Source organism: Bombina bombina, chromosome 3 (genome assembly GCF_027579735.1).
Source record: "Bombina bombina isolate aBomBom1 chromosome 3, aBomBom1.pri, whole genome shotgun sequence".
Taxonomy (NCBI): Eukaryota; Metazoa; Chordata; class Amphibia; order Anura; family Bombinatoridae; genus Bombina; species Bombina bombina.
Window position 1 is genome coordinate 866,443,247 of NC_069501.1, and position 19,317 is coordinate 866,462,563.

The window sequence follows — 19,317 nt, forward strand, 5'->3', positions numbered from 1 at the left end:
TCTTCCTCCCTTCTCTCTCTCTCTCTCTTCCTCCCTTCTCTCTCTCTCTCTCTCTCTTCCTCCCTTCTCTCTCTCTCTCTCTCTTCCTCCCTTCTCTCTCTCTCTTCCTCCCTTCTCTCTCTCTCTTCCTCCCTTCTCTCTCTCTCTCTTCCTCCCTTCTCTCTCTCTCTCTTCCTCCCTTCTCTCTCTCTCTCTTCCTCCCTTCTCTCTCTCTCTCTTCCTCCCTTCTCTCTCTCTCTCTCTTCCTCCCTTCTCTCTCTCTCTTCCTCCCTTCTCTCTCTCTCTTCCTCCCTTCTCTCTCTCTCTTCCTCCCTTCTCTCTCTCTCTCTCTTCCTCCCTTCTCTCTCTCTCTCTCTTCCTCCCTTCTCTCTCTCTCTCTCTTCCTCCCTTCTCTCTCTCTCTCTCTTCCTCCCTTCTCTCTCTCTCTCTTCCTCCCTTCTCTCTCTCTCTTCCTCCCCCCTCTCTCTCTCTCTCTTCCTCCCTTCTCTCTCTCTCTCTCTTCCTCCCTTCTCTCTCTCTCTTCCTCCCCCCCCTCTCTCTCTCTCTTCCTCCCTTCTCTCTCTCTCTTCCTCCCTTCTCTCTCTTCCTCCCATCTTTCTCTCTCTTCCTCCCTTCTCTCTCTCCCTTCTCTCTCTCTCTATTCCTCCCTTCTCTCTCTCTCTCTCTTCCTCCCTTCTCTCTCTCTCTCTCTTCCTCCCCCCCCTCTCTCTCTCTCTCTTCCTCCCTTCTCTCTCTCTCTTCCTCCCTTCTCTCTCTCTCTCTTCCTCCCTTCTCTCTCTCTCTTCCTCCCTTCTCTCTCTCTCTTCCTCCCTTCTCTTTACTGTAAGGCTGTATCATTACTGTAAGGCTCTCAAGGGGGAGAGGGAAGAACAACAAGCAGTTGTATTTTCTTTCTTGTTTTCCTCCTCTAAAAGCTAGGTGTGTCTTATGGTCAGGTGCGTCTTATGGAGCGAAAAATACGGTATATATATATATATATATTATTATTATTTTTTTTTATATACTATATATATATATATATATATATATATTTTATTATTATTTTTTTTTATATACGGTATATATATATATATATTATGATGTTTTGGGAAGACAAAATCAACTGTGATTGTTTTATTGTTCACACATGTATACTCAATACGCCCATTAGAGGTAGGGCCTTTACTTATTGCCCCACTAAAGATTTAATTAGTATGGAATTGTGTAAGGCGCTAGATGCCTGATAAAACGGCAGTTATAGCCGAGAAATGTGTTGCAGATAGGGGATAAAACTTGGACACCGCCATTTCACTCACTGCTCTTTGTTTTTAAATAAACCAACATTTTTAACTTTTGAATCGAAACAAGCCTTGTATCCAGTCTGGGATACCTGAGAGAGGGTGAGCTGATACACCCAGAGATATCAGCCTGCCACTACCAGGTGTGCTATTGCCAAATGTGAGTATTCGTGTGGCTTTAGTTTACATATATTCTACACCTTGTTTTGGTTGATCTACACATGAGGCGCCCCTCTGTTTTGTGCTTCACTTTATAGTTTTGAGCAGGATCATCTGTGAGGAGGAGAGCAGCCATCATCAACCCTTTGACCTGTGAAGTCCCCACTCACCCTTTTCTGGGATTACTATAATATTACTATAATATACCCATATGGTCACAGACCATTGTACATTTCTGGGACTACCATCATATATCTAAATGGCCAGACCATTGTACATATCATTTGTTGCATATATTTTCTTTTTTGTTCGCCCCCCTCTGTGTGCTGTTTAGACTACTAAAACAATTGGTCTAAAACAAAAGCAAGAATGTGACATGAAACACCACAACCATATTAAAATTACTAGTCTATGTTTGTCACTACAGATAAAACATTGCAAAACAAAGCAAGACAGTGCAGACCTGAGCAGTGACAGCCACTACAGCAATGCCTGTTGATGTGGGTGTAGAATCCCACTGTAAAGGTCTTCCTTGGGACTTCTTCATTCTACTTAAAGTCCAACCCATACACAGACTTAGCAGCAAGTATAACATCTGCACTTCTGATGCAATGTCACAGACTAGAATAGAAGAAAAATACATCTTGCACATATTTCCACCAGTACAGATTATAACTATATTAGGACTACAGCAGTTAAAGGGACATTTCCGTTTTGAATTGAAGTATTTTTGTAATATACATGCAGTAGCAAAAATGCTTCTATTAAAATCACTTGTCAGGGAGCATAAATGCTTGTACCATATGGTAATTGCTCAATGTATTAATTGCTGACATGATACAAGCCTCACTGCCACTCTGAGCAGCTGCAGTATTTAAAATGCTGGTGTACTGAAAATAGCTAGCTACACTTCACATGTATGTGCAGAGAAAAATGCTAACACTAAAACAGTGATAACTTTTACAAGAAGCATTTTTGCCATTACATGTTGTTTCTATTCAAAGATGTAATTCATCTATGCGCATTTAAATTACGGCCGGAATGTCCCTTTAAGTACTTTGAGACTTAGGGACATGCAAGAATATTACAGATCCGGCAACATCATTTTACAATATCTCACACATCAAAAAAGTAATTTTTAGAAACCTTGGTTCCCTCACTTCTGGAATTTACCAAGCAATGTGCGACTATGTATTCTTATTTTAAGACTACTGTTTAAACTGTGCCCACAGTAGGATACATATTATTGGTCCATCAAGTATGATACATGGATATAATATTCTGATTTTGCTTTGATATTTTAATTTGAAACCAATATTGTAGTTTACGGTCACCAATAGGAATAAAACTAAAATCCTACTAACAACCACATAGTGATTGCATTACAGAAGTACATGGCTAAATGGTGTTTACCATTACCATGGAAACACATTATGTCTTAAATAATTAAAGCACACAAAGCTTTAGTCCACTTATAAACTAACTATAAATGATAGCATGAAAGTTAAAATAGGCTCCAATAATTGTGACACTAATAATAAAAAAACCTAAAAAAATCCCCCCAAAAAATACTTACATTCTGCAAAGCTTCCAACAAAAGGTACTCCTTTGCCATCTTTAGAATACCTGGGAATAACCATGAAACAATTACACAAGCATTACATATTATGAACAGACTTATCTAGAATCACACTCATATTTACCTAGAAAAATGCAGATAGTTTGCAAATGCAGATAAGGCTTGCAGTAGCAGCACACTAGACAGAACCTTGAGCACTGTATGCATTGGCCCACCCTTCTTAATAGTTTGCCAAAGAGCTTGTACATAAATACAGGAAGCCACAAAATATACCAACACTAGCAGGAAAAAAAATTCATGTAACCCTAGAAAAAAAAAAAAAAAAAAAAAAAATAGAAAAGTTAAACTTAATACCAAATGATAAGACAATTTTATATAAAAAGTAATATAATGAAGCATTTTATTTATAAGACAGAGAAAGAGAAAAAGAGCGTGAGAGCACAGTTACTCCGCACGCAGCTCATGCTTTCTTTAGCATAACGATGATGAATTCTGGCTTCCTCCAATCATTGTGTGCATCCTTTGGCATCCAGCTTGTAGGGCAATGCAACGATTGGAGGAAGCCGAATTAGTCATCAATATGCTAAAGAAAGCAGGAGCTGTGGGCGGAGGATCAGCGGTATGTTTACCATAACGCAAAGGTAAGTATTTTAAAAAAAAACAAGCATATTTGTAAACCTAGGTTCCAAAATGGCAAAAAACATAATTAGAGGGAGGTGCATGAAATGTATTTAGTGTTTAAATAATGTCCCTTTAACTGCCTCTCTCATATCACAGCTATGTCTAACTGGAGAATAAAGCAAAAAAAAAAAAAATCCCTGTATGGACAATAATTACTACCGTTCAAGCAAGTTACCTGACTCATTTGCTCCAAAATGATCAAAAGGGTTTCCTGCTGCATCTGGATTTAACACTGTGACTTGAAACGTGATATCATCAGCTTTGGGATCCTCATAACTCATCAGACAAGTGTATTTATCCATATAGATTGCATACCAGGCTTTGGGATACACCATCTGTGGCAGTGTGTAGTTATACTCGGTTTGATTCAAGGGAACTATAAAAGAACAGTGCAAAACACAACTGCATATAGATTATTTTGCAAAGCGCAAATCCATTAGCTGTTTTTGAAGTTTCTATTCAATCAGCAGTGTTGGATTTCTATTTTATAGGAAACTATTTAATGCAAATACTCCAATCAATTTAAACAGAATACATTTACCAACATATCAAGTATATCAATATGAACCTATGTTCGGCATTTTGCTTGTGTTTTATTTTTTTAAATCTAGCATCAACTATTCTCAAACGTCTACCTATCTGCAACTTCCCAGTGAACCTTATCTTTGGAAAGGTCTTCACTATGAAATCTAAACTATAGATTTCGGGGTATAGGATTATGCAGACATCTAACAAACAATTCATTACAGTTCTTTTTAATAGAGTAATGTATTCTGTTTCACTTGGAATTTCTCAAAAATAAAAAAAACACACAACAACAACACAGCCCTTCATATGAACTGGATGGGTATACCAAGTTTCACCAACATAATTATTTGCCTTCTGCTCAGTTTGAGCATTCATTTGTTTGTAAGACCCTTGTATCTTCAATGGAGATATGCAATGAGAATTACAGTTTAAAGAGAAAGAATTCCTAAAGTTCCATTTAGGGAAGTAAAGTGTCTATGAAGAGAATAAGTCCTGATTAAAGGATTTTGGGCCAGATTACTAGTACTTTTGCTAGAGCGCAAATAGCGCTAGAAGTAAACTTTGTTTGTATGTATATATATATATATATACATACATATACATATGTGTGTGTGTGTGAGAATGTTAGACCCCTTTGTCTGCCTTTTTTTCTTTAACACCTGAGACCTCATATCTTTGAGCGCATATAACTTTTGTGTGCAATATTTGTTATAAATAATTTTTATTAGGATGGTGTTATGATTGGAACTGTATTTTGTAATGTATTTGTGATGTATTTTTGCGACACCTTTATTGTTTTGCGACACAGTTAACCACAGCTCTAAGGACGCGCTTATCCGAGGATCGTTAACTTGAATTGTGCTCAAGCGATCGCATTTACTTTCAACTTGTAATACCAGGGCAATTTAACCTGTGTGCAAACAATTGTGAAAACCCGATATCGCTTGCGCGCAAATGTTTGTGCTCCACTTGTAATCTGGCCCTATATATTCAAAATTCTAGAGATTTGACCTGTATGCATGAATTCCACTACCTGAGAATGAAGGACATATGCTTCATTATTTGTATATGCTAAATTATGCTATAAAAATAGAATATATGAGTGAACAGATTCTAGAGCATGTACAATATCAATGTATCATATCGGAAATATACTTTTGTTTACACTCAGACCTCAAAAAAGAAAACCCACACTTTTTCTTTCATGATTTCGTTAGAGCATGCAATTTTAAGCAACTTTCTAATTTACTCCTATTATCTATTTTTCTTTGTTCTCTTGCTAAGGAGCCGGGCCATTTTTGGTTCAGGACACTGGATAGCGCTTGCTGATTGGTGGCTACATTTAGCCACCAATCAGCAAGTGCAACCCAGGTTCTGAACCAAAAATGGGCCAGCTCCTAAGCTTACATTATTGCTTTTCAAATAAAGATAGCAAGAGAACGAAGAGAAATTGATAATAGGAGTAAATTAGAAAGTTGCTTACAAATTGCATGCTCTATGAATCATGGAAGAAGAAAAAAAAAATTAAGTTTAGTATCTCTTTAGTAAAATGGGTAAAAGAACCAAAGCGCCTAATAGGCTGGGTCTATGGCTAATAAGATAGGATAATTAGAGGTATTTATAATAAAAATAACACTTTAATAGTTACAAGCATGGATCCATGTTACAATCAAACAGACATATTTAAAATAGAATCTAAAAAACATTAAAAACAGTAGAGAAAGAATCACAATAAAAGATATCTTAGTTTCTAATAGCGCTTGATTGGACTGATCCCCTTTCTAAGTGGGACCGTTATTCCTCTAGCACCTTGCTTCAGGTGAAGGTAGCCTTGTTAGAGGTTATAACAAGATCTCAGTGTGTTCTTGAATGAAACTGTATCGGTTAACCCAGATACTTTTGTGTAGAATGTAGTAGGTGGTGGTGATGCAGAAGAAAAATGCTAAACCTTGCTGAAGGTAGTTAAAGAAAATACTGAACCTTGCTAGAGGTAGTGGAAAAGTGAATCCTCGTGTGTGCCCCACACACAAAATAAATGTGAACTAATAATCTAAACTGTATAAGGATGTAGGTAATGTGACATGTAGTAAATCAAGTGACAAAGATAAAATATGAATCAATTGCAAATATTCGAACAATCTGTGCAAATCAAACGGTCAAACAGATGAATGTAGCTATAAGCAAAAAACAACAACAAAAAACATAATAAGTCCTTGAGAAAACAATGTTCAATCCATCAAATCACAACGTGAAAAAAGGTGCATAATATAAAATTGAAAAAACAGTGGCCACTGTAATAAAAAAGATGGTTGTGTCCCTGATAAATCCTGTGGAATAATGGCAGCCTGTAAAAGTACCGGAAAATGTTGATGTAAAAAATATATATTTTCGTCAGGGGCCCGGCCGACCCGAATTTTGCCTAAAAATAGAAAACAAACACACAATAGTGCAGAGCGTAATGTCCCAAAATAATCAAAAGGAGCAAGACTCACCAGTCGACGCGTTTCGGTCTGTGCTAGACCTTTTTCAGTCTTGAAAAAGGTCTAGCACAGACCGAAACGAGTCGACTGGTGAGTCTTGCTCCTTTTGATTATTTTGGGACATTACGCTCTGCACTATTGTGTGTTTGTTTTCTATTTTTAGGCAAAATTCGGGTCGGCCGGGCCCCTGACGAAAATATATATTTTTTACATCAACATTTTCCGGTACTTTTACAGGCTGCCATTATTCCACAGGATTTATCAGGGACACAACCATCTTTTTTATTACAGTGGCCACTGTTTTTTCAATTTTATATTATGCACCTTTTTTCACGTTGTGATTTGATGGATTGAACATTGTTTTCACAAGGACTTATTATGTTTTTTGTTGTTGTTTTTTGCTTATAGCTACATTCATCTGTTTGACCGTTTGATTTGCACAGATTGTTCGAATATTTGCAATTGATTCATATTTTATCTTTGTCACTTGATTTACTACATGTCACATTACCTACATCCTTATACAGTTTAGATTATTAGTTCACATTTATTTTGTGTGTGGGGCACACACGAGGATTCACTTTTCCACTACCTCTAGCAAGGTTCAGTATTTTCTTTAACTACCTTCAGCAAGGTTTAGCATTTTTCTTCTGCATCACCACCACCTACTACATTCTACACAAAAGTATCTGGGTTAACCGATACAGTTTCATTCAAGAACACACTGAGATCTTGTTATAACCTCTAACAAGGCTACCTTCACCTGAAGCAAGGTGCTAGAGGAATAACGGTCCCACTTAGAAAGGGGATCAGTCCAATCAAGCGCTATTAGAAACTAAGATATCTTTTATTGTGATTCTTTCTCTACTGTTTTTAATGTTTTTTAGATTCTATTTTAAATATGTCTGTTTGATTGTAACATGGATCCATGCTTGTAACTATTAAAGTGTTATATTTATTATAAATACCTCTAATTATCCTATCTTATTAGCCCTAGACCCAGCCTATTAGGCGCTTTGAATCTTTTACCCATTTTTCTATTCATTTGTTGACTACTAGGAGTCAATACCCAAAGCTAGGGTCACTTTGTGGCAGGCGCTGAGTGTACCACCCACTGTTACCATTTGTTTACATATCTCTTTAACTGTAACAATGTCATTCAATACTTACAGAAAGAAGAGGCAAGGATAGACATTTGCTGCATGACAGCATTACTGAGTTTTATGCAGACCTTACTAAATGCAAAAAATAATATTGTAAATATATAAACTTATAGGAAAACTTATTTAAATAAATTTTTAAGAATTTAAAAACAAACAAAAAAAGTTAACCCTAATTTTCCCCCCAGTCACCAAATACAGAGCACAAATATGTTTTTTTCCCATCAAGTATGTAAAAATGTATTGATTTAAGCAATTCAAGGAGATAAAATGTAGATGGAATACTTTCTGCCCCATAGGATAAAAGTAGATATTATATAACGGGTTTTTAAAAAGGCATGTTAAAACCAAAACTACTCTTTCGTGATTCAGACATAGCATTAGGGCTGGGCGATATGGGGGGGGGGGGGGGGGGGGGGGGAGGGGAGAAATAATAATTAATTCAGAAGGTCAAGGCCAACTGTAATTTCTTTATTTGAAGAAAAAAAATAATATTAAAGCAAACTAATTTAATGCTAGACTTTAACTTCTCACTAACAACACAACAAAGTAGTGAAAGTGGGCACCTTTTGTTCTTGACTGAAGAGCGCCTTAGGGGGAGAAGTTTTTTTATCTGTTATTTCATACAGTGTCTTGTGGTGTATATGTATTTATTAAAAGAAAATATAGAGCACTTACTAGATGCTTGGGCAAGGGATAACCTCTCAGGACAACTGTATTCTTCCAGGCTCTCTTGCATTTTTATCCACTCCTCCTCTTGAAACAAGCAAATTGCAGCTTCTTTTCCAACAGCAGCAGCAACATTGCTGATTCGGATCCTAAGCACAGCCTGATCGCCTACAAAAAGGTCAAAAGATCATTTTAACACAAAGGTATTAAAATCATATTGATTTTAAAATAACTTTTTTTTTTCTTGTTGTTAAAGGGCCATAATAGTTAGAGCATGTACCCACGCAAAGGGGTTAGCCACACAGTATAAGTGTCGCTTAGGACCTACAAAATACTACTGGTCCCGAGCAACAATCGCCGCTAATCCAATCAGCAGTGCTAATTGCACATGAGTCATGCAACTATCACTGCTGATTGGATCATCATCAATTTCCGGTTGGGACCAACAGTGCTCCATGGGTCCCAAGCGGCACTTGTACCGTGTGTTTAAGCTCTTTGCGCGGGTTAAACACACAGCAGTGTAGGGTCGATAGTCTTAAAATGACATGCTCTAATGAATTAGATCATGTAATTTTCCAACTATCATGGCACTTTAATTACAATGAAATAGATCGTTATTTGATTAAATAAATGATGATTTCCTAAAATAATTGCTACTTTGTATTAGAATACATAAAGTGGCCATAAGATTTATAGACAATGTTCCTCAAATTAATACTGCCATAGAAGCCATTGTGACAGGCATACTGTCTAAAGGCCAGATTATCTAAAGCTCTGCATTAAAAAAAAAATTAGAAATTAAAATTTTGCCTTGAAAGATGTTTATCTCAATATGCAGCGTTATTTATATAACACAGAGACTCCTACATTGCAAAATAAGGTTTAAAAAACAAACAAACAAAGAAAAAAGCACAACACACAAAGATTTACAGTGATTTCTCTCTATGCTGGCAAACTTCGATAATCTGGCCCAAATTCTGAAAACAACACTGAAATAATTTAGCTACATTTAACATATTTGTCTGAATTATTTACTGCAGTCTTTCATAAATATGTTTTAAACTTTAGAAGCCAGCTAGGATACCAAGGAGTCAGTCATTCAAATTTTAGGAGGCACAGAATAAATTTATATTGGAATGTATGGAAAAAGCATAAAAAAAAGTTAGGAGCTAGACCTCAAATTTTAGGAGCCACTGGTCCCTGTCAAGTGCTGGTTTAAAGGGCCATAATAGTCAAATGATTACATGCTCTAATTTGTTAGAACATGTCATTTTAAGACTATTAACTGTACACTACTGTTAGTTTAACCCTATGGTTAGCAGTAGTAGCAATAAGGACCTGTAGAGCACTGCAAGTCCCAATCAAAAACCGTTGCTGATCCAATCAGCAATGATAGTTACACATCTGAGTCATGCCACTAGCACTGCTGATTGGATCAACACTGGTTTCAGCTTGGGACTTGAAGTGCTCTGCGGGTCCTGAGGTATAATACTAATTTATGTGTTTAACCCCTTTTCTGGGGTTAAACATACAGTAGTGCAGGGTTGATAGTCTTAAAAATTGTTGACTATTAAAACCCAAATTATATAAAATGGGATGGTCCTGACTATATAAAAAAAACACCCGTCCCTACCTGCAGACCAGTAATGGACAACTAAAATAAAGACATATGCAGTTCTTAAAGGTGAATTGGCGTCTATAACTTCTGAACAGAAACATTTTTTTTTTTACAATATACTTCTATTGACAAAAGAATGCTTCCAGGAAAAGCTCTTTTTAAGGAGCATATAAATATTGTGTGAGTGCCCTGTGCACTACCATTCAAACACCACACCTTTTTATATGACACAAATTAAGATTTCTGACACAATACACACCATAATCACTCTATAAGCAGGCATAGTGTTTGAATCACGATCTTCTAGTCACATGTAGCATATGTGTGTATGCTGCTTTAAACAGTCATACCTTTTACCAGAAGCATTTTTGCTAATACCAGTAGCCAGTACCTAAGATGGCGTCAAATAGGTAGAGAGGTAGAGGGGGGGGAGGGTTAGAGAGCTTTTTTTTGGGGGGGGGGGGGGGGGTCAGGGATGGAGGTTGGGTGGTTAGGTGGGGAACCTACACTGTAGCAAAAAAAAAAAAAAAAAAAAAAAAAAATATATATATATATAAAAATATATATATATATTTATTTATTTGTTTTAAAAAGGCTTTTATTTTTATACTGGCAGACATTCTGCCAGTACTTAAAGGGACAGTCAACACTTACTTTAACATGTTTTGATATTGAAAATAAAAAAACGGAGGTCCGCCTACACTATACCCCTCCTGCCTTGCTTCTGTCCTAATCAGCGTCGCTAACTACTCTAATACCTGGTAAATATGGATGCCGAACTCCCCCCACCATTACGTAGCTGCCTTCTTCTTCAACTGATAAGCAAATCAGAATCCAGTCCTCGGACAGATATTGCACGCGCATGCAATTTCTGTCCGAGGACTGGATTCTGATTTGCTTATCAGTTGAAGAAGAAGGCAGCTACGTAATGGTGGGGGGAGTTCGGCATCCATATTTACCAGGTATTAGAGTAGTTAGCGACGCTGATTAGGACAGAAGCAAGGCGTCAAGGCAGGAGGGGTATAGTGTAGGCGGACCTCCGTTTTTTTTTATTTTCAATATCAAAACATGTTAAAGTAAGTGTTGACTGTCCCTTTAAGATGGCGGTGACAACTGTGAGGTGGGGGAGGGAAGAGAGCTGTTTGAGGGGGGTCAGGGAGGGATCAGGGGGTGGGATGTGTCTAGGGTTGCCACCTCGGCCATGTTTTCCTGGACACTTATGAGTTACACATGCTGCAGGGTGAGCAGAGGGAAACATGCATTGTGCTGCTGGACAGCACATAAATAATGACCCTGGACGGCACTATTCATTTTGCTCCCTGCACACCCTGCAACATGTGTAACTCATAAGTGTCAAGGAAAATATGGCCGCGGTGGCAACCCTAGATGTGTCAGGTGGGAGGCTGATCTTTACACTAAAGCTAAAATTAACCATACAAGCTATCTAATTAATCCCCGTTACTGCTGGGCATACTGTGGTGCGCAGCGGCATTTAGCGGCCTTCTAATTACCAAAAAGCAATGCTAAAGCCATATATGTCTGCTATTTCTGAACAAAGGGGATCCCAGAGAAGTATTTACAACCATTTGTGCCATGATTGCACAAGCTGTTTATAAATAATTTCAGTGAGAAACATAAAATTGTGAAAAAGTTAACTTTTTTTTTTTATTTGATTGCATTTAACGGTGAAATGGTGGCATGAAATATACTAAAATGGGCCTAGATCAATACTTTAGGTTGTCTTCTAAAAAAATATATAGTTTTGATAGGTAAATATAAAAAAGCCTCTATTTTTGTTTAAATGTAGTGATGGCAAAAATGCTCTGGTCTTTTGGGGAAGTTTTTGTCTGAAATGCCCGGTCCTTAAGGGGTTAACAAGAACAGATTCTTGGGAAAATAATCTATGGGAGTGGATTAATATGGAGAAATACGGATTTTCTAGGGGTAAAAATGCAACATTCTTTTGCACACTGGAAAAACTATGAGGGGCAACGGTGAGATATTGCCTCAGCATACGATAAAATTATTGCCACCACTGTTACCTAGTTGTCACAAACATTTTGCATATGACAATGTTATTATGATACACAGATACCTTTCCAGTAAATGGGTACAATTCTTAAACAGCAGGGTGCGGCAGGCTGCATTAACAGACAGCAGGTGATATTGTACCCACCATGAAAAAGGAAAGTGACAATGTGCTGCCCCCGACTGTGCCACGCCAGAGCGCTGTCAAAGCTGCCATGTACGGTTTTGGCTTTACCCATACCCAGCAAGGATAACACCGCTAACAGACGCCACAACATTCTTCCCTTTGCCGATTGACATGTGCGGCCTCAGCCGCCACATCTGCAGAAAAGTTGGGGCGGGCCATTGCGGTCACGGCTGATAGAGACATCCAATAGAGCGCAAACATTCTCTTATCAGCCAATCAGCGTTGTCACAGCGGGCTAGCACAGTGAACAGCAACAATCCAATGTTTAATGACAGATGCTAACATTACGTGTCTGTTGCTAGGTACAGCCGGAAAGCACGGATGCTGTAAAGTTCCCTATGACGTAAACTGTAGTTTGCTTGCCTTGTCTCCGATATAGAGTAGCTGCGTTTGGGGTAACTGAGCTATCAGTTGTATAGGTCCTGAATTAACAGCTCTGAGTCGTGGGAGTCACGTGTTACTCAACGTATCAAATGTCACTGTCATTTTTCTCTTGCAACGGTAGTCGGACTTTTACGTCACTTCTATGAGTGAAAACATGACGCGAGAAGAAGCGTCTGGGGGCTTCAACAAGAGGCTTCTTGTTACTGGCGGAGCCGGTTTTATGTAAGTTCGTAGTTTATTATTACATTGATTAAGTCTCTAAACTACAAGATACCAGAGATCCTTTTGTTTTTATAAAAAAAAACATGGAAATTGAGAAAGAAAATAAAGTAAAATTGGAATTCACATTGATGCATTTCAGTTTTGAATAGAAACAATTTTGTAATACATGTATTAGCAAAAATACTTCTGATAAAAGCTATAGCTGTTTTAAAAGTGTATGTAAGTATGCACCGTGCACCAGCATTTTAAACATAACACTTGCTCAGAGAGCCTAAGGTGCTTGTATCATCTGGTAATGACTCAATTTGTTAATTGCTGACATGATACAAGCCCCACTTGCGTTCTGAGCAAATGCTGGTGCACTGAGAATATCTAGCTTTGCTTCACATGCAGAGAGCACTAAAACAGTGATAACGTTTACTAGAATATTTGTCAATACATGTAAATTGCAAATACATTACTATACAATGATGTAATTCATCTATTTGCATTTACATTTTGACCAGAATGTCTCTTTAAAGTGATTGTAAACTTTATTGAATAAAAGCTCAGTATCAAATAATACTCTTAAAAACAGGGGCACTTTAATTCATTAAAGTTTACAAAGATGCTTCATTTTTAAAATACTTACCTTTGCATTATGGTAAACATAACACCAGTCCTTTGCATGCATCTCCTGCTTTCTTTAGCATATCAATGACTAATCTGGCTTCCTCCAGTCGTTGTGTGCCCTCTTTGGCGTCCAGCTCATGGGGCACACAAGGATTGGAGGAAGCCGAATTCATCATCTATATGCTCAAGAAAGCAGGAGATGCGGGCGGAGAATCAGCCTTATGTTTACCATAACGCAAATGTAAGTATTTTAACCATTTAACGCCGTTGCAGCATTCTATTCCTGCCTGGCTTTAGCACCATTAGGACGGAATAGAACGTCCGAGCCGTTTTGTTGTCCTGAAGCCAACAGGGCTTCCTGGATGGGATCACGGTCTGGAGAGCGTGCCTAGCTTCATAGGGACGCCCCCTGACCCAATCCCATCACTGAAATCTTGCGATCACGTGCATTGCGGGATTTCAATTTGTCTACATCGGAATGTTGTTCCGATGTAGACAAGTTAACCCTGGCATTAAAGGGTTAAAAAAATAAGCGTCATTGTAAACTTTAATGAATTAAAGTGCCCCTGTTTTTAAGATTAATATTTGATACTGGGCTTTAATTAGTTAACGTTTACAATCACTGTAAATAATAAAAGGAAATAATTTTGAAAAAACATTTGAACAATTTTACAAATTATTTTCCATAAAAAAATAATTAAATTCCAAAATAAATATTATACTCGCATATGTAAGCCAAAAATTCTGCGTTCACAGATATTTGGACAAACTCAAAGTGATGGTTAAAGGGACACTGAACCCAAATTTTTTCTTTCATGTTTCAGATAGAGCATGCAATTTTAAGCAACTTTCTAATTTTCTCCTATTATCATTTTTTCTTCAATATCTTGCTATCTTTATTTGAAAAGCAAGCAATTGTCTGGCTCCTTAGCTTAGATGTCTTCTTTTTCAAATAAAGATAGCAAGAGAACGAAGAAAAATTGATAATAGGAGTGAATAAGAAAGTTGCTTAAAATTGCATGCTCTATCTGAATCATGAAAGCAAAAAATTGGGTTTAGTGTCCCTTTAAGTGTATTTAATCAGCTTTCATCACATACAATAACATTCTCAAACTAGGCGAGAGACATTGCTAGGGCACCTTTTGAAATTGCATTATTTCTTAATAAAAATTCACTTTGTTAATCCCCCTTTGGCCTCCTCTGTTCTAGCTGCTTGTAGCAATTGACTGGAGAGCAGTGCATATAACAAATGCCTCAGAATCATCCGTGATACATCCCGTTATATGCTCTAGTCTGTTGCAATCCCCTTGGGATGTTTCCCACACACCGCTCACATAAACAGAAGTGCAATGAACATGTCACCTTTGTGGTCCGTTTCCTTTTTGTGTGGTCATTATAGAAAAAAAAAAGTGCTAATTGAGTTTAAATAGACTAGGCAGTTAAAGTATAGATTGCCTTGTTATGCTAATGTTCACAGGTTTAGATCCTAAAACAATGTAGCCATTGTAGTTCTGTAATACATTTTGAAATACCTTCTTTTAGATGAGGCAAAGCAAAATAAAATAAAAAAAAATAACAATGTATAAAAAATATGAAAATGACAATTCCAGGTCTAGTGTATGGCCGTCCCTCTCCTCCCCCTCCCTCCCCCCTCAGCTGCTGGACCGTCCACCCGCCTCCTGGATTCCTCCCGCTGGCACCAGCAGATGATCGTTGCCATCTGAAACGATCTGGCATCTGCCTTCAGATCTGGTCCGGTTCAATATGCAGGCAGATGCCTGGAGATCAGGAACTCCAGCTCTCGGCTGTAACTTAACAACCGAGACTGCTGGAGCTTCCTGCAGCTCAGACGTATATAATCTTAATGGGCTAAGGGGTTAAAGGAACCTGAAACCCTAAAGTTTTCTATCATGATTCAGATAGAGAATACAATTTTAGATAACTTTAATGCATTGCATGAGCCAATAACATATATGCAGCCACCAATCAGCAGCTCCTAAATCTATCAAGGTATCCCTTTCAACAACGAATATCAAGATAACAATGCAATTTGGATAATAGAAGTAAATTGGAAAGTTGTAAAATTGCACGCTCTATCTCAATCATGAAAAACAAAAAATTGGTTTTATGTCCCTTTAAAGGGCTATAAACGTGCAAAAAGAAAATTGTCTAAAATGTTAGACAGAGCATTTTATTATTGCACAGTTGCTTGCATATAACTAGAAACATGCAAAGGGATTAAACAGAACAGCAATGTACTACTGGGAGCTAGCCGAACACATCACAGCCAATTACAAGAGGCAAATGTGTGTAGCCACTAATCTCCAGCTAGCTCCAAATAGTGTATTAAATATTCCCTTTCAACAAAGGATACCAAGAATACAAAGTCAATTTGATAATAAAAGCGAATTTAAAATTACATGCTGTATCTGAATCGTGCAAGTTTAATTCTGACTTTCCATTCCGTTAACATCTTTAATTTATAAATAATGTGTATTACACATTATTATATTGGGCACAATTATTAAAGGCGAATGTTACCATTAACTTTAATGTCCCTTTAATTTGCAAAACCCCTAAAACTAATGATAGTATTACATGTTTAAACATACAGAGTAAAGTTAGACTTAATAACTTTTTGTGCCATCACTACCAAGTGACACACACATTGGCTACTAGTGGCAGAAGACTGTAAGTGATCATCTTAAACCTTTTTATTCATCTGTGTGTACATATAACGTTACGACAAGCTTTAAGGGTTGACAATTTCTGCAACATTTAGGAGCAAGAAAACAGAAAGCTTTCTTGCTTTCTGTTTTCTTATAGATTATAGAAAGTTAGAAAAGCAAGACTAGATTTTTGAAATAGTGGAAACAAACCAGGAGCCTGGGTTACCTAGTGCCTATTTTAAACTACTTTCTTGACCCCTTAGTGACCACGGCACTTTTCCATTTTCTGACCGTTTGGGACCAAGGCTATTTTTACATTTCTGCAGTGTTTGTGTTTAGCGGTAATTTTCCTCTTACTCATTTACTGTACCCACACATATCATATACCGTTTTTCTCGCCAATAAATGGACTTTTTAAAGATACCATTATTTTCATAAAATCGTATAATTTGCTAAAAAAAATATATAAAATATGATGAAAAATTGAAAAAAACTCACTTTTTCTAACTTTCACCCCCTAACTCTTACACCTCTACAACCACCAAAAAACACCCATGCTAAATAGTTTCTAAATCTTGTCCTGAGTTTAGATATATGCACTGTTTACATGTTCCTTTTTTTGCAAGTTATAGGGCAATAAGTACAAGTAGCACTTTGCTATTTCCAAACCATTTTTTTTTTTTTCAAAATTAGTGATAGTTACATTGGAACACTGATATCTGTCAGGAATCCCTGAATAACCCATCACATGTATATATATTTTTTTAGTAGACAACCCAAAGTATTGATCTAGGCCCATTTTAGTATATTTCATGCCACCATTTCACCGCCAAATGCGTTCAAATAAAAAAAAAGTTCACTTTATCACAAACTTTTTCACAAACTTTAGGTTTCTCACTGAAATTATTTAAAAACAGCTTGTGCAATTATGGCACAAATGGTTGTAAATGATTCTCTGGGATCCCCTTTGTTCACAAATAGCAGACATATATGGCTTTTGCATTGCTTTTTTGTAATAAGAAGGCAGCTAAATGCCACTGCGCACCACACTTGTATTATGCCCAGCAGTTAAGGGGTTAATTAGGTAGCTTGTAGAGTTAATTTTAGCTTTAGTGTAATATCAAGAAAATAGAGAGGCGCACTCGCTGAGACAGAACAATAGCTAGAAAAACTTCTGTGCTTGTCCACAAGGCCAGTGCCACTCAGGGTGCAGTCTCTATTTGCACACTATGGGCGCGATCCGATATAGATCGTAGTTTGCGGCGCAAGCGAGGGAACCCCCGCCGCCCGTAGTTTCAGCTCGCAACTCGAGCTATCCAATATACGGCGCCGTCAGTTGCTAAAGTGCCTTAAGTCTGACAAACCAGCGATGTCCAGAAATCTGCGTAAGTGAGTGACTTACGGCACTTTAGAAACTGCCGGCGCCTACAAAACCTGACTAAATTATTTAATCTCCCGCACTGTCTAACACACCTCCCAAACATAGCCCGACACGTATACCCCTCTATCCCCCCTCACTCTCCTAATAATAAAAAATGTGTTAACCCCTAAACCGCCGCTCCCGGACCCCGCCGCCACCTACATTAACTACCCCCTAATGTAAGCTCCTACCCCGCCGCCAGCTACATTAACTACCCCCTAATGTGAGCTCCTACCCCGCCGCCAGCTATATTAACTACCCCCTAATGTGAGCTCCTACCCCGCTGCCAGCTATATTCAAATTATTAACCCCTAATTTAATCCCCCTACACAGCCGGCCAGCTATATTAAATTAATTAACCCCTAATCTAATCCCCCTATACCGCCGTCAGCTATATTAAATACATTAACCCCTAATCTAATCCACCTAAAGTAATCACCTCTATTACCAGCCCTTAAAAGGGCCTTTTGCGTGACATTGCCCCAAAGTAACAGCTCTATTGCATCTAATCTAAATCCACTGCCGCCACCTATAATAAATGTATTAACCCCTAATCTAATCCCCCTACACAGCCGCCACCTATATTAAATAGATTAACCCCTAATCTAATCCCCCTACACCGCCGCCACCTATATTAACTATATTAACCCTAATTATATTAAGGTTAATATAGTTAATATAGTTATTATATTATATATATTAACTATATTAACCCTAATTATATTAGGGTTAATATCGTTATTATATTATATATATATATATATATATTAAGTATAATAACCCTATCTAACTCTAACATCCCTAACTAAATTCTTGTTAAAATAAATCTAATTAATATTATTAATTAAAATATTCCTATTTAAATCTAAATACTTACCTATAAAATAAACCCTAAGATAGCTACAATGTAATTAATAATTACATTGTAGCTATTTTAGGGTTTATATTTATTTTACAGGTAACTTGGTATTTATTTTAACTAGGTACAATAGCTATTAAATAGTTAATAACTATTTAATAGCTACCTAGTTAAAATAATTACCAAATTTACCTGTAAAATAAATCCTAACCTATGTTACAAATACACCTACACTATCAATAAATTAAATAAACTACCTATTTTAGATTTAAATAGGAATATTTTAATTAATAATATTAATTAGATTTATTTTAATAAGAATTTAGTTAGGGATGTTAGAGTTAGATAGGGTTATTATACTTAATATATATATAATATAATAACGATATTAACTATATTAACCCTAATATAATTAGGGTTAATATAGTTAATATACCGGTATATAATAACTATATTAACTTTATTAACCCTAATATAATTAGGGTTAATAAAGTTAATATAGCTGGCGGCGGTGTAGGGGGATTATATTAGGGGTTAATCTATTTAATATTGATGGCGGCGGTGTAGGGGGATTAGATTAGGGGTTAATACATTTATTATAGGTGGCGGCGATGTAGGGAGATTTAGATTAGATGCAAAAGAGCTGATTACTTTGTGACAATGCCCCGCAAAAAGCCCTTTTAAGGGCTGGCAATAGAGCTGTTACTTTGGGGCAATGTCACGCAAAAGGCCCTTTTAAGGGCTGGTAATAGAGGTGATTACATTAGGGGGATTAGATTAGGGGT

The 19,317-nt window shown here is 37.1% G+C and overlaps 2 protein-coding genes across 3 annotated transcripts in view; one reads left to right on the forward strand and one right to left on the reverse strand.

Annotated features, from left to right (window-relative positions):
* The window catches only part of GPR180 (G protein-coupled receptor 180), a 61,430-nt gene extending 48,884 nt beyond the window's left edge, over positions 1 to 12,546 (reverse strand). Inside the window, exons 1-6 of one of the 2 annotated variants that reach the window (XM_053707843.1) lie at positions 12,328 to 12,546; positions 8,543 to 8,701; positions 3,872 to 4,072; positions 3,140 to 3,320; positions 3,013 to 3,062; positions 1,900 to 2,057 (exon numbers count right to left, since the gene is read on the reverse strand). In XM_053707843.1, coding sequence (XP_053563818.1) covers positions 1,900 to 2,057; positions 3,013 to 3,062; positions 3,140 to 3,320; positions 3,872 to 4,072; positions 8,543 to 8,701; positions 12,328 to 12,457 — 879 coding nt within the window. In that variant the 5' untranslated portion in view covers positions 12,458 to 12,546. The remainder of the gene's footprint in view (positions 1 to 1,899; positions 2,058 to 3,012; positions 3,063 to 3,139; positions 3,321 to 3,871; positions 4,073 to 8,542; positions 8,702 to 12,327) is intronic. The other variant, XM_053707840.1, reaches the window with a different exon arrangement.
* A 179-nt stretch (positions 12,547 to 12,725) lies between these two features.
* TGDS (TDP-glucose 4,6-dehydratase) overlaps positions 12,726 to 19,317 on the forward strand; it is a 465,953-nt gene continuing 459,361 nt past the window's right edge. The window contains exon 1 of the mRNA XM_053707844.1: positions 12,726 to 12,972. Coding sequence (XP_053563819.1) covers positions 12,893 to 12,972 — 80 coding nt within the window. The 5' untranslated portion in view covers positions 12,726 to 12,892. The remainder of the gene's footprint in view (positions 12,973 to 19,317) is intronic.